General features: G+C 50.9%; 1 protein-coding gene across 1 annotated transcript; it reads left to right on the forward strand.

Moving 5' to 3' along the window:
* The first annotated feature begins 4,135 nt into the window (after positions 1-4,135).
* On the forward strand, positions 4,136-13,034 carry ARHGDIB (Rho GDP dissociation inhibitor beta). Its single transcript, XM_054815315.1, has 6 exons — positions 4,136-4,294; positions 7,949-8,137; positions 8,715-8,798; positions 9,670-9,746; positions 11,241-11,304; positions 12,243-13,034. The coding sequence occupies exons 2-6, from the start codon at positions 7,960-7,962 to the stop codon at positions 12,440-12,442; spliced, it is 603 nt and encodes a 200-aa protein (XP_054671290.1). The 5' UTR covers positions 4,136-4,294; positions 7,949-7,959; the 3' UTR covers positions 12,443-13,034.
* The last annotated feature ends 611 nt before the right edge of the window (positions 13,035-13,645 follow it).

Here is a 13,645-nt window from a genome sequence, read left to right on the forward strand (position 1 = left end):
ATTAAATCTCCAATCTTCTCTCCATCTTTCAAGGAAATCTCTTCTGGAGGAGCTGGAGAGATGGAGCACCCAGTCACGTTTTCTGAGGGTCAGCTCCTCGCCCAGCTGAAAGCCCTCAAGTCCTGTGGCTAGGTGGTTTGAAGGGATTGCCGTGGGATCGGGGGGTGGGAAACCCCGCTAAATCCTTACCAGGGGTTCTGTGGCTGCATCCCAAAGTGTCTTCTCCCTCCTAGCTCTCTATGCTGAATATTGGCTCCCTTGCCCGGCACCATGTCTAGCTCCCATCCGTTTCCTCCCTTCCCACCCCGTCAGGTTACACGCTCCCTTGCAGCGCTTTAGGAGCGGTGAGTGGCACCGAGCAGGAAGAAGATGGGCACCATGTGTGCTGGCCACAACAGGATCAACCTTAGGATGCTGCCTTTTAAAGCAAATCCTGGGACACCTGGTGCCTGCGTTTTATTCATGCGCAATCAGTTCATGCCTCACAGGCGGCATCCCCGTTTATCCCGCTTAACTGGGAGGCGGAGGAGGCAGTGCTGGGTTTACCAAGGAGTTGGATGGCACCTCGTGATGCAATGGATGCACCCTCATATGGCAGGGAAAGGCCTTGTGTCTGAGCTTTCTGACCTGTCACCTTCCCCCATGCTTATCACCTCGTGACTGCCTCAGGTCCGGATTACCTCTTCTCATCTCTGGAGGAGAAACGATCTCTGAACGTAGGGAGGTACACCATCTGGAGACATCCACCTGGGGGACACCCACAGCCAAAACTGACACTTACCTTGCAGCAGCTGTTGTCATGAATTTGCTGCACCACGAGGGTGTCTTCCCAGTGTATCACCCTCAGTCTTCCCAGAGACTGCAAAAAGCTTGAGGAGGAGGCAAAGCTCATGGCAGTGACAGGATACGGCAACATTATTCATTAGAGAGTAATGTCAGTTAGTAATACTATGCACTGAGTTCAGTGCAAATGCAAATAAGTAACTCCAACTCAAACCACTTTACAAGAGCAGTAGAAAAGAATATTACACTGTTGGGACTCTTATAATTACAAATATGGATTCCCTGCCCAGATTAAAATCTCTCATTATTCCCCTCCCTCCTCTCTCCCCCCCCGGTCCCCCCCGCCCCGAGCTTCCAGCCTGGGAAATTTCAGCTACAAATTAGAAAATTTTGGAATTAAAGAGTAGGTGAAAGTAAAGGATTCTAACAGGTGATGGTTTCCTGAATTAGTCGCTTCTAAAGGCCATAAAATAGTTCTTTTCCTCAAATGTAGCCTCTCCTTCTGCAGAATGGGGAGATGACATTTAGCAGCATGCAGCAGCGATGTACCACCCATCTAAAAAATTCAAATCCAGAAATTCTGGACAGCTTATGGCAGCAATCCAAACCCAAATAGAAAAAAAAAAATGCAATGCTTAATTTTTTTTAATCTTACACTTTTTAAGATATCTCAAGATTTGTTGGGTCCAATAAGGTGCTACAGAAGGTATATGACTGTTGAGAGTAAAGGCTGTGTAGTTGAAGGATATGCATTTAAAAATTTGCATAAGCTTTTGGCTATTTACTTGAAATAAGTTTAGACTCTAGTGGTTGATTGCACATATTAATGTGGTCAACTGACTGTACAACCAACTGTGATCAATGGGGCCCAAGTAAATAAGACTTAATAATAATATTTTAAGTAGAAAATATTATTTTCCAGCTAAGAACACATTTGAAATATTATCATTTCTTTTGCAATAAAGTAGATACACTCTAGCTGTTGTCCTTGCCTCCTTCTGTCACAGACATAAGAATTGGCTGGGGTTGGACAATGTCTGCCAAGAGATGATCTTCCTTGCATGCCATCAGTTTGTCAGAGATTAAATACTTGGTTGTAGGGATTTGCTTTTAGTGATGTTTGGCTCCAACGCGGTTCAAAACCTACCTTTCTTCCAGCAGATCAGTGACGTGGTTCCCCAGCAGGATGTTGGATATGGTGACCCAAAAGATGATGCCTGGCTTCTAAGCTCCCATCTGCTCAGCATGGTGCGTATCCAACGTCTGCAGCTCCTTCTTGCCCCTCTTACCAATAGGAAGATGAAGCACAGAGCAATGACGTGATTTGCCCGTGATTACATATTGGCTAATTTCTAACCTAGGAGTAAAATCTCTTTCTCCTGCCTGCTAGGCAGACGTGCCAATATAGACTGAGTGTACATACCTATGGTTGCGCACAGCTATACATCCCTATACGTCTATGCACATTTGTGGATATACTGGTCTTGATGCATGCTCACACACGTTTAGAAGTAGCGTGCAAATAGCTACACAAAGGCACAGGCAGTCTGGTATTTATCTCCAACTAAAAAAAAAAAAAAAAAGAGACAAAGCTAAACCCAACGACCCCCCAGCAAAAATGATCGTAATAACGCTAGAGTCATTATTGCACTGGTCTCTCTGTACACAGCCACTAAAACCAAGTTAATCTTAAGCCAAGCCATGAGTGAACACTAATCTCAACCCACACACCCTTCCAGCCAAAAGGGTGTTCTGTTCTCCCAGTACAAATTAGGAAGTCTACTGAAATCAGAGAGTCCAGACAGCACAGGAACCAAGACAAGAAGTTGATAGACAAGATGCAGGGGCTGCTTAACAAGACCCTTTCCTCAAAGCTCTCCATGGTTAACACATCCAACTCTTCACACCTTTCCCAAGCCAGGACTGTTCACATGAACAATTCTGAGACACCATAATGTGCCACTGTTATTGAAAGAATTTGCTCTGTCCTTTCCCCATCCCTATTCCACACAGCCCCTTCCCTTGAGCTAGCGCAAGGATTTAGTCACATTTGGCCATGGTGAACAAGGCTCAGGAAACCTATATGGGTTTAAAACTCACCGGTATATACTTATGCATTTGCTTACATATTTTTGTCAGGTACATTTTAAACTCAGCTCAGTGCTATACTCAGCTCAGTTCTCTTGTGCTGGCTCACAGGGAGGGTTAGCGTAGGAGTGAAAAAGAGCGGCAGAGAATAAAATAATTTCTCTTGGTGGTGAAGCTAATTCATGGAGGCTTAAAATGTTTCTGAGGCTACAGCCCCTGCTAAATGGAAATCCACTGCCAGTCAGATATTATGCTCTGTTTGTCCCTTGAAATGCATGAGGTCAGAATCAAAGTGCCACCCATAGCCTAAATGAAAGCAACGGTAGACTGGGAAAATCAGTCCCCCTCTTCTGAGATCTGTCCGTCCCTGAAGGAGAGCCCTCTTACTCAGTTGTTTGCAACCTTTAAAAATTTGTCTACGATAAACATTTTTTAATGGACATGTGGATCCAGGACAGTGAATTTAAGCCCATTGACAATAGATTTGCTTTGTTTATTTTGCTTCTGCAAATGCATTAAGAGCAGTCCATCAGTCATTTCAGATCCAGATTTGTTGTTTGCAAACCAATGATCTAATTTGTTCTTAAATTCTGCACTGGAGATTGTGCGTGTGAAGGATTTATGTGACTGAAGAACTAAGTGGGCACTCTGTGAGTGGAAAATAAAGAGCAAATCTGCTGATATTTCAGAGAGGAAGTGGTGTAAAATCTTTCTGATCATTTGCGCATCCCTGGGAAATGAGAGCTTGTTCTTCCTGAGGTAGCTGATCTTTGAAACTGCTTGTATGAAAATGGCTGGGAGTTGGGAACAATTAGCTGATTAAGTGCAGCAGGTAGCACGTGTTAACCACGAAAAATGGGGTTCATCTGCAATGACCCTCGTTTGCACCCCCTCAGTCCCCTCCCGTATGCAGGAATGCACTCAACCCGATTCTCCACTTAATCGGTATAAATCAGAGCCAGCTTTTGAAATCGACCTTAATTACACCAAGGAAAAAAAAAAAAAACAAACCCAAAATAAAAGCTGGGGCTGAAAAACAAAGACCCCCGCAGGCAGGCACAGCAGCACGCTCCGAGAGCCTGATGCCGCGCACCGGGAGCACTCCCGCGTCCCTGCCCGGGCTCAGCCCCGCAGACAAAGCATTGCGCACCTCTGCGCAAAAAGAGCGCAGCGCGGGGCGGGCGGGCGCGCAGACAAAGCGGGACAGGCAGCCGGCGGAGCGCTGCAGCATGCGGGACCGCGCAGGGCTTCCTCTGCGAGTGGGCTGGTGGCGGCGGCGGCGGCTGCTTTTTTTTTTTTGCGTGTGAGTGTTATTTTTTTTTTTTTTCTGTCTTCACCAACTTCCTTCCTGCTCCAACTGCCAAAGCTCGAAGCTGAGCGCTGAGAGCGGAGGAGGACCCCGGCTGCAGGCGCCGCTCAGCCGGTGAGTACGAGCCCAGGCGAGGGGAGGACGGGGGGGACCCGGGCAGGGGGGAGAGGAGCGGGCTCACCCCCGCCTCGCTCTCCCCTGGCGCCGCGCAACTTTGCGCCTTTGTTCCCGGCGGCTGGCTCCGTTACCCAGCCTTGCCCGGGGAGACGGGCAGGGCCCTGCCTGCATCCGAGGGGGAAGTTGGGATCCGCGCTGTGATGGGGTGGAGGGACAGAGGAAGAGGAGGCAGCCTCCGCGCCCCCGGGGTGACGGGAGGGCCCCCGGGGGGGTGACGGCGGGTGTATCCCTGCGGAGTGGTACCCGGCGGGCCTTGGGGATGGCTGGGCAATGGGCTCCCTTTCTGTCGTCGCACCCCGGGGCGGGGGCTGGGATGGGGGAGGCCAGGGACGGGGGCGTTGGTGGGGCCGGTGTGTTTCTCCCCCATCGCAGAAAATTGCTTCCTCCCTACCAAACCCGCTTCCTGGAGATAACCCCTCGATCGGGGGTGGTTTAGGGGGGTGAATTTGATGCACAGAGGGAGGGTGAATAACATCATGACCCTGTGACATTGCTCTTTGTGCCCCGTGGCAGCACGTGGTGGGGGGGGCAAGGAGGTGCCCACCATCCACCACGACTCCTGCCCCCTCCTGCTGCAGGTGTGAGGGCAGCCACCCACCCCTGACAACAGGCAGAGCCCTGCTCAGACAACCTTTGCCTCCCTCGGCAGGACATGATTCCTCCTTTGCCTCCTGCAGCCATCTCTCTGTCTGGCAGGGGGTCCCTAGCGCTGCCCCCTGCTCGTCTCCCGTCTGGTTTGTGAGTACTTGGCAGGCCTCAGAGGCACAGGTGATGCGCGACTGTGGGTTGGGGCTGCAGGAAAGGAAGAAAAATGTGGCAGGGCACAAATCACCTAAAATTCCCCTTGCATAGAGCATTTATAGGGTTAATAGTCTCATTTTTAATGAGGCTTGTGGCCTGAGGCTGTGGGGGTCTCCATCTTAGCCCAGCCCTTGGCCTGGGCAGTGATACAGGAGCCCAGGGACCCCGACGGTTGGGTACCAACATGCTTGCTCTGGGCAAGTGCTGGTGCCTGAGCCCAGCAGCGTATCTCAGCTTTCAGAGGGGACCAGTCCCAGAGCTGGAGCGAGCAGAGGCAGGGCAGCTGAGATGTGAGCTTTCCTCTTGGTCACCTCCTGCCTGAGAATTTGGCAGGAAGGCAGGGTCAGGTTCACAACTTGGGGAGAAATGCCATAATTGTGTCTGATTGGTGCCATCCTGAGACATGTGTGAGCCGGGGGTTGTTCAGTCCAGACAGCCTGGCTGGTGGTGTTCCCCAGAGAGCTCTTGCTGTTGGCACAGCAGGCTGCCTGTCCACCTCTCTGGGAGATTTTCAGAGTCTAAAAGCATCTCCCCTCAAGTGAGCCACCGCCTGGGTTGGCAGGGAAGGTCTCTGCAGCATGTGTGATGAAAAGGGAAGGTCTGAGGAACAACCAGCTGGTCTAGCCCTGGCTCTCTGCCTTTTCTCTGCGTGTGGCCAGAAATCGCTCTCTCCATCGCCTGGCTCTCTCCCTCTCCTGTGATAAACCACTCCCCCCCCCCCCGCCCCCAGCCATGGAGGACGGGGGCAGGCAGACGGATCTGCTCTGTGGTTATAGTGGTGGCAGATGCAGCCTAGTATCGTGAGAGAGCTCAGGAGAGTGGAAGTGACTCAGATCTGCAGCTGGAGCCCAAGTGGGAAGGCAAGACCTGGCGGTGGCCGCCACAGCTCATCATCTTCTTTTCCTGTGCCGAGTGTGGGATGGCACTGAGGGGATCTCAAGGCTTTGTAAGGTGGTTGTGTTGGGGCTGCAGAGCAGTAGGGCATGAGCAATTGTTTTCATGAGGGAGCTTCTGGTTTCTTTCCTCATGAGGACAAACTCAAAGGCCTTTCCCATGGTACGCAGGTCCTTCACATCTGGGGCTGGGCATGAACTCAGCCAAGGTTATTCAGCTGCTGGGATGTGCTTCCTTTCCTCCTGTCCGTTTGAGTTGGGATTCCCTTTTATTTCCCAGCTGCTTGCTCTGCACTAGTTCCTGACTCACCACAAAATGCCATTGCAAAGTAGTCTTGCATCAGGGCCGTTGCCCATTAGCATGCCACACTGAGTCTTCTTGTTCCTGTGCTGCTTGGTCCTTCTCTGTCTGTCCCTTTGTAACATGCCAATATACCACTCCTTGATTTTTTTTTTCACTGGAATTGCACTGGGGGTTATGCATATTACTCATTGCTGCCTGATTCCACTTGATGATTCACCCTGAACTGTTGCATATATATTTTTTTTTATTTCCTTTCTGTTTTAATGAATGAGAAGTATCCCACTAGCTCCCAATTTAACTTTTGGGAGCAGGGGCAAATGTTAAGGCCACAGCTGCAGAGAGGGATAAAGGGCTTACTGGGAAAATTGTAAATAAGCAGGCAAAAGGGAAATTTTTAGCAGGAACAGCCTCAGAGAAGGAGTTATTATAAGGATAAGCTGCAGTGAACGGAATGATCTGTGTAACTCAAGCAAATCCCCTTGCTGCCAAACGGCAAGGAATGGGTTGGCCATTTGCAACAACCACCGCTGCACTAGGGCACTGCTCTGTTTTTCAGCCTTTCTCTGAAGAGTGGGAAGGTGGCTAGGACCATGCGGCTGGCTCCGCAAGGCAGGCAGCTAAGGGGGACCTGGCACAGCACTGCTCACCTCTCCTGCCTTTGTTTCCTGTTCCCCATTCCCTGCCCTCCACCTTGGCTGCCCATCAGTTGATCTCTCCCTGCTCTGGCTCCCATTTGGGATGCCACCCAAGCAGCTTTGCTGTCCTCCTGTGTTCAGCGGTGCATGTCCCAGCCGTGCTCGCTGCATGACTGTGGGCTCCAGCTGTCCTGCCTCTCCTCTCCGAGAGGCTCCACTGATGCAGCGCAGGTACGCAGCGCTGCTGTGCAGCCAGGCTGGATGCGGTCACCGTCGTGCTTCCTTCCTCAGTGGAAAGGAGACCTGAACGGTGCGTGAAGTGAGCTGTTCCTGGGAGCAAGGACCGAGAATGTCAGCCGATAGACTGTAGCGGGTGCGTTTCCTTGAGGGCTTCAGTTAACTTGCTAATATAGGGGACTTGCTGTCAGGTATTTGGTCTTTGTATGAAATGCTGCCTGATTGTGGCTTTTAACCCATTATGAGAGGGTGAATTAAATCTCTGGCCTTGGCTTTATTCATGTCTGTGTGTGGCAGTGGCTCTTTGTGCAAGATAGCTGGCAAGTGCTGAAACCTTGTACAGTGGCTTGTAATTGCAGGGTTGCTGGCCAGCAACTGCGCTGCAGAGTGGCTGTAAATCACTCTGGTTTCAGCCTCTGCTCCCGCACCTCCTCCCCGGGAGGGAAGAATGGTGTAGGTTCTGCGTGTGCGCATGGTGCCTGCAGGGAGAGGAGCGGGGGCAGAGGGGGATTGTGTTCGAGCCAGAATATCAGCACGGCAGTGTCGGGATTGCAGCCGATCACTGTCGCCATTTGCCTGTAACGATCCTGCTGCATTCGGCGCTGGGCAGGGGTCTGCCTGCCCAGGGGACTGAACCACACTGTCCCCAGACCGAGTGTCCCCAGGGACGCTACCCCCCTGCGGAGCAATCCCATTGACTGCCCCCTCCTCTGTTACCCAGACCAAGTGACCATGACTGAGAAGACCCAAGAACCTCATGTGGAGGAAGATGATGATGAGCTAGATGGGAAACTCAACTACAAACCTCCTCCTCAGAAAACACTGCAGGAGCTGCAAGAGTTGGACAAGGACGATGAAAGCCTCGCTAAGTACAAGAAGTCCCTGCTGGGAGATGGACCTGTGGTAGTAGGTAGGCTGGGGCATGCTGGTAGGAAGGGACTGGGGAGATGCATTGCAACAGTGTGCTGTGGTGATGGGGGAAGGTGGCCTCAAAAAAGAGGGAGCTTGTTTAACCAGGCACATGCACTGCTTCTGCTGGAGTACTGGGGATGGGCAGGTGGAGAGATGCATGTAAAGGAAGCGGCGAAGATGCTCTGAGCATTAGGTGTAAAGTTACTAGGGAATACTGGCATCAGAAAGGGACTTGTGGGAGGTGTGTGGGCCTTGGAGGATTCCTGAGGGGTTAGAAACATGAGGGGACCAGCCTGTGCTGAAGGGAGCCTTGCTGCTCAGAAAGATCTTAAGAGGGGAGTCTCCTGTAGTGGAAAGACCTCCTCTAGGTGTTGGGATGGAGGCTAGAGGGATCCATGTTGAAAGACTGGGGTAGATGCACAGTCCTATTGTGCTAAGAGAAGCCTGGCATTACTGGGTGTTTCATGAAGTACAGTTTCAGTGTGGGAAAGCAACCCTGTTTCTTCAGTGTCGTTCCCCTCCCCCTGCATTTAATTTTGCAAGCTGATAGCTTCCCCTGACTTTCCTACCTGCAGACCCAACAGCTCCCAACGTGGTGGTCACTCGACTCACGCTGGTATGTGACTCTGCTCCAGGACCAATCACCATGGACCTTACAGGTGGGCACAGACACTGTCTTTGGGCATGAAGGGGAACAAGCAAAGCCCCTGGTATGCTTCAAATTGAAAGGAAGTTTGTCCTCAGCTTGCTACAGTGGGTTTTAGAAGAACTCTGAGGGCATCTTAGCTTTGTTTCTTATTTTAAGGTATACATGTATGAAAAAGAAAAAGAGATGTAACAGGAAAATGTCAAGGTCTCTTTCTTCATCTAGACTGCTCTAGTATCTCCTGTGTTTCTCCCGCCTTGCCTTCTTACTTCCTTTCAGTGAGACCTCATGAGCACAAGGGATGTGCATGTGTTCGGGTAACGGGCTGTTTTGAAACTTCAGAATCAAGCAATACTGCAGTTCCGGCTCCTGGGGACATGGGGAGAGAACCAGGCTTCACCTTATATGGGCTTTTCTGCAGAGAGAGGAAGCTGGGCCTGGAGGAGCAGAGAGGCTTCCTGTTCAACCAAAACCATGCAGAGCTCTGCAGAGCCCGGGCAGCCTTGCAAGCTGGGCAGGAGCTGCCAAACATGCTCCGCTCATCCCAGCCTGGGGGTGGGCATGGGTGAAGCATGTACACGCTCCTGCAGATGCCCAACAATGAGTCTGTGCATGAATATATTTGTGTATATGTGCCCAGACCTGTGTTTGTTTAGGCATTATCTTCATAGATGCGGACACAAACACATACGTACACTCAGGTGTTTCTGCGTATGTGCTCTCAGAGTGCAATTCCTTATACAGACCTCCACATACTCATTTTGCAGGTGTGCCATCTTTTGAAGGGATGCTCACCTCTGACACTAATCCCAGCCCCATCCCACCATATGTGGTCTCTTCTTGCTGTGACACCTCTAGCTAATGGCTTGATCCTCTCCTTATAGGTGACCTTGAAGCACTCAAGAAAGAGACCTTCGTATTAAAGGAAGGAGTGGAATACAGAGTTAAGATCCACTTCAGAGTGAGTTGTTTTCCTTCCTGTTGCTTCTCATCAGTTGCTGAGGCCAGTCACTGGCACTCTGTCAGATAACTAGAGACGGGCAGCATGCCTGCCCAAAAGCTGGGCCCTTGTAAAGCTCTGCTAGCTTCAAGTGTTGTTCTGCCCAACAAGGGACCAGATCTTTCTAGGGAATTGCTTCTGCTTGCTTGCCCCTTGGAAGAAGTTGCTTTCTGTCCACTCACAACGGTGAACAACATGTGATTTGGAAGCCAGATGGGTAGTTTTGGCTGAGTTTGGCTTGGCTTTTTAGCCATGACAAAATCTTTAATTCACACAAGATGGGAATGGACAGGGAGGAGAAGAGATAATGGCTTTCCATGAAGTACTACTGGTACTGTATTGCTGGGCTTCATGTATGCGTAAATAGATGTAATATTGTAGCATTTGGCTGACGATACCTGAATTTTTCTAGGTCATGATATACCCAAACGGGCTCATTTCTCCCCCTCTCCCATTAACCGGTATGTCAGCCATTTCTTCTGCTTCCAGCTGAAAATGAAACTCAGCCACACTGCAGTGTGTCATCCAGCACTGAAGTGATCATCTCCACATGTTTGCTGCAGACAAAGCTGGCTTTGGCAGAGAAGGCAAAAAGGGATGGAGGATAGTTCTCCTGAAACAGAGGAGGGAAAGTGTTAATATTGTCAGTTCTGTAGGAAAGACTTCCCTTCTTCTGAGGCTCACTCACTCTCAGAGATGACTTTGTCCCCAGAGACAGCTCCTGCTCTCCTTTGTGCTATGAAATATTTCCATCTGTGTCTGAGCCCTGTTGACAGGAGATGCCTGGAACCAGACAAGTTATTCTAACTCCCTCCCTCAGTCCCAAGAGTGGTAAGAGATGGCACCATGTGAATTCTCCCCTGGGATGTAAAAGGATCTGCCCGTCTTGTTTCCAGATTGAGTAGTGCTGCGGGGAAGCAGTGTATGCTGGAGGGGGACAACAAGGGATACATCCAAGCTATCCAAGGGAGATTTGAGGAAAGATTATGAGCAAAACTATGCCCCTCTGTCTCTTGAGGAGAAACTTGGCAGCTCTCCATGGAGCTTTGAGGGCAGCTGGGAGTGCTCAGCTAATCTTGCCCACCCGTTTGTGCTGGAGGGATGACTCTAGCCACCCATGTCTGGTTTTCAATATGGAAATTATTAACCAGGAACTCCCTGCTTCACTTTTCTTTGTCCTCATCAGCCCATCTTGTGAAGCTGACTGATATGCTCCAGTCAGCTTCAAAGTCAGGGAAAGGATGGGGATGTGCAGGAGATGCACAGAGGATGCTGTAGGTCTCCAGGTGCCTATGGAGAAGTCATGGTAGGACTGCCCACAATCTGTCCTGTGCTGAGCCTTTGAGAGCAGTGGTATAGGGAGCCAAGATGGGTATGAGTCTAAGGAGGGAGAAAACCAGCAGATACAGAACCAAAACCCTTCCCTTAACACTTCCTTCTGGTCACTCCTTGCAGGTAAACAGGGACATTGTGTCGGGACTGAAATACGTGCAGCACACCTACCGGACAGGGGTGAAGGGTGAGTAAGAGACCTTTGTGCTCTGCACACCAATGCTCCTACCACCGTGTTCCCTCTGCTCAAAGAAGAGTTCCTGCAGCTCTGGGCCAGGACAGAGCCTCCCTTGGCCCCGCGGCCCCCCCCACCCTGTGCCACTGCAGAGGAGATGACACTTCTCAGCAGAGTGTATTAGCCTGCACTCTGCGTCACCCAGGCCAACTGTTTCTTGTTCCTGTGCAAACTCAATATGAGCCATCTCTGGTATCTGTGCTCTACACCACTGTCTGTAGCAGCAAAGTCCCCAGAGACACTGTTCAGACAGTGCTTTGCCACAGATTTCCTTTCCATACAGAGCTCTTTACCTCCCCCCTGTCCCCTGTAGAGTGGCTCAGCCCCGCCCCCCCACCGAAAGCTCTTCCAGATGCACTTGGTAAAATTCAGAGCTGCTCTACAAAGCTTCCCACTGTCTGTGGTGCCCTGTGTTTGCCCATGACCTGTCCTCTTTACGCAGTGCTGCCCTGCCTGGACAAGGCAGAGGAAAGCCCCATTTTGCACACACACATCCCATGTGCATTTTTGCATGCAACCGCCTCTAAGGCTCCAGCGTCCCATTTAGCACATGTAAGTGGTGTCTTCTCACCAGAAAAGAGAAGTAGCAGGAGATAAGAGAGATCTTGAGCCATACGCCCCCACTCCCTTCCAGCAGCACATACATGTGAGAGGGTACAGACTGAGTTGCCTGTCCATCTGCCTGTCCATCCATTTATCCTTCCAGCTGTCCTTGTGCTTCACTAACTTGCTTTTTCCACTGTTTGTGATCCCCTTGCTGACACAGACCATCCCTTTCTCTCCCTACTATCTCCTTTCTGTCTGTGATCTGTGCTCATGCTTGTGGCTTCTTCTGTCATTTAGCATTCTTCACGTGAGGGGCTCATCCTTTGTGGATTGTTTTCTCCTAGTGGACAAAGCCACATTCATGGTTGGCAGCTATGGGCCACGGCCAGAGGAGTATGAGTTCCTGACGCCCATCGAGGAGGCTCCTAAGGGTATGCTGGCTCGAGGCACCTATCACAACAAGTCCTTCTTCACGGATGACGACAAGCACGACCATCTCACTTGGGAGTGGAACCTGTCCATCAAGAAGGAATGGACAGAATGAGTTCACCCAGTTTGCCTTCCCCCTTCCCATCCCCTTGCCTCTTGCACCAGTCTCCAGGTGGGCCATGCCCACCACGCTGCTCCTTCCTGCCACCGTGGCCAGCCAAAGCCCTGGCAGCCCTTCCCATGGGCACCGGGGCTCTGTGCCAGCCTCAGTTGATGCACAGGCCTGCAGGTGGCCTTTGCTGCTTCTTCTGATACACTGAAAATAACCCACCCATTCTCACCACTGTCCCATCATGACACATAATGGGTTAAATTGGGAAGCATCTCCCTCCCTCTCTCCCAGTACTTCCTCCTGCTGCCTCCATCTCTCCTGTACCAACTCCGCTCCCAGAAGTGCCTTTTCTAGGAAACAAGATCACCTGGCAGGGCGGACTGGTCCCTGGAAAATCCCTATCTGAGTTACATTTGCCATGTGCTCTGACTCATTGTAAATGGTTACTTACCTCCCGTGATGGTCTCCTGGTCTGTATCTGGTGCCCTACCCCATTAAAATCCATCCTTGTGCAGGCAAAGCCAGTCAGGGGGAATGCAGCTAGATGCTGTAACAAGACTTCAGTGTCCCAAGAATAAAAACAGTTTCTTTCTTCTTTTCTGCATGAGTGTCACGTTCTTTTCTGGAGTATGTTTTTCAGTGAGGTGGATGTGGAGAATGCATTATAGGAATGTTTAAGAGCATGTTTTATAAGTGAAATAGCCCTCCTTCAAAACATCAGCCTAACTCTATAGACAAATTATTTCAGAGCTGCTTCTTTCAGGGCTTTCACGAGTCCTTTGAAGCCCAAAGTCTGGCCTGTGATGGGGCTAGATTTCAGGGGCAGACAGCCCCCTCCCCATCCTGGGTGCCAACTGAATGACCCCAGGGAGCTATAACATGGCCTTCTCATGTTTAATGCTTACCACAGCACCTGTTTGTCATAGCCAGAGCCAATGCAAGAGCTGCGTGTCCCAGTGGCTGCCCCGCTGGCCAAGCACAAGGGAACATCAGCCTCTCTGGGGCCCAGCACTTGGAGAAGTGCAGTGGCTCCTTCCGTATGGAGGGATGTTCTTACCCGGCTGGGACACCTGGTCACACAGGTGCAGGGTAGCCAAGATGTCTGGCGCTGTGGGTGAATACGTGCTGGTGGCAGTGTTGGTGAGGCTCCCCAAGGCTGGTGCCTGCACAGCAGGCAGGGACTCTCTCCTGGCCAGGCAGTTATCT

The sequence above is a fragment of the Grus americana genome, chromosome 1 (genome assembly GCF_028858705.1).
Source record: "Grus americana isolate bGruAme1 chromosome 1, bGruAme1.mat, whole genome shotgun sequence".
In the NCBI taxonomy this organism is placed as follows: Eukaryota; Metazoa; Chordata; class Aves; order Gruiformes; family Gruidae; genus Grus; species Grus americana.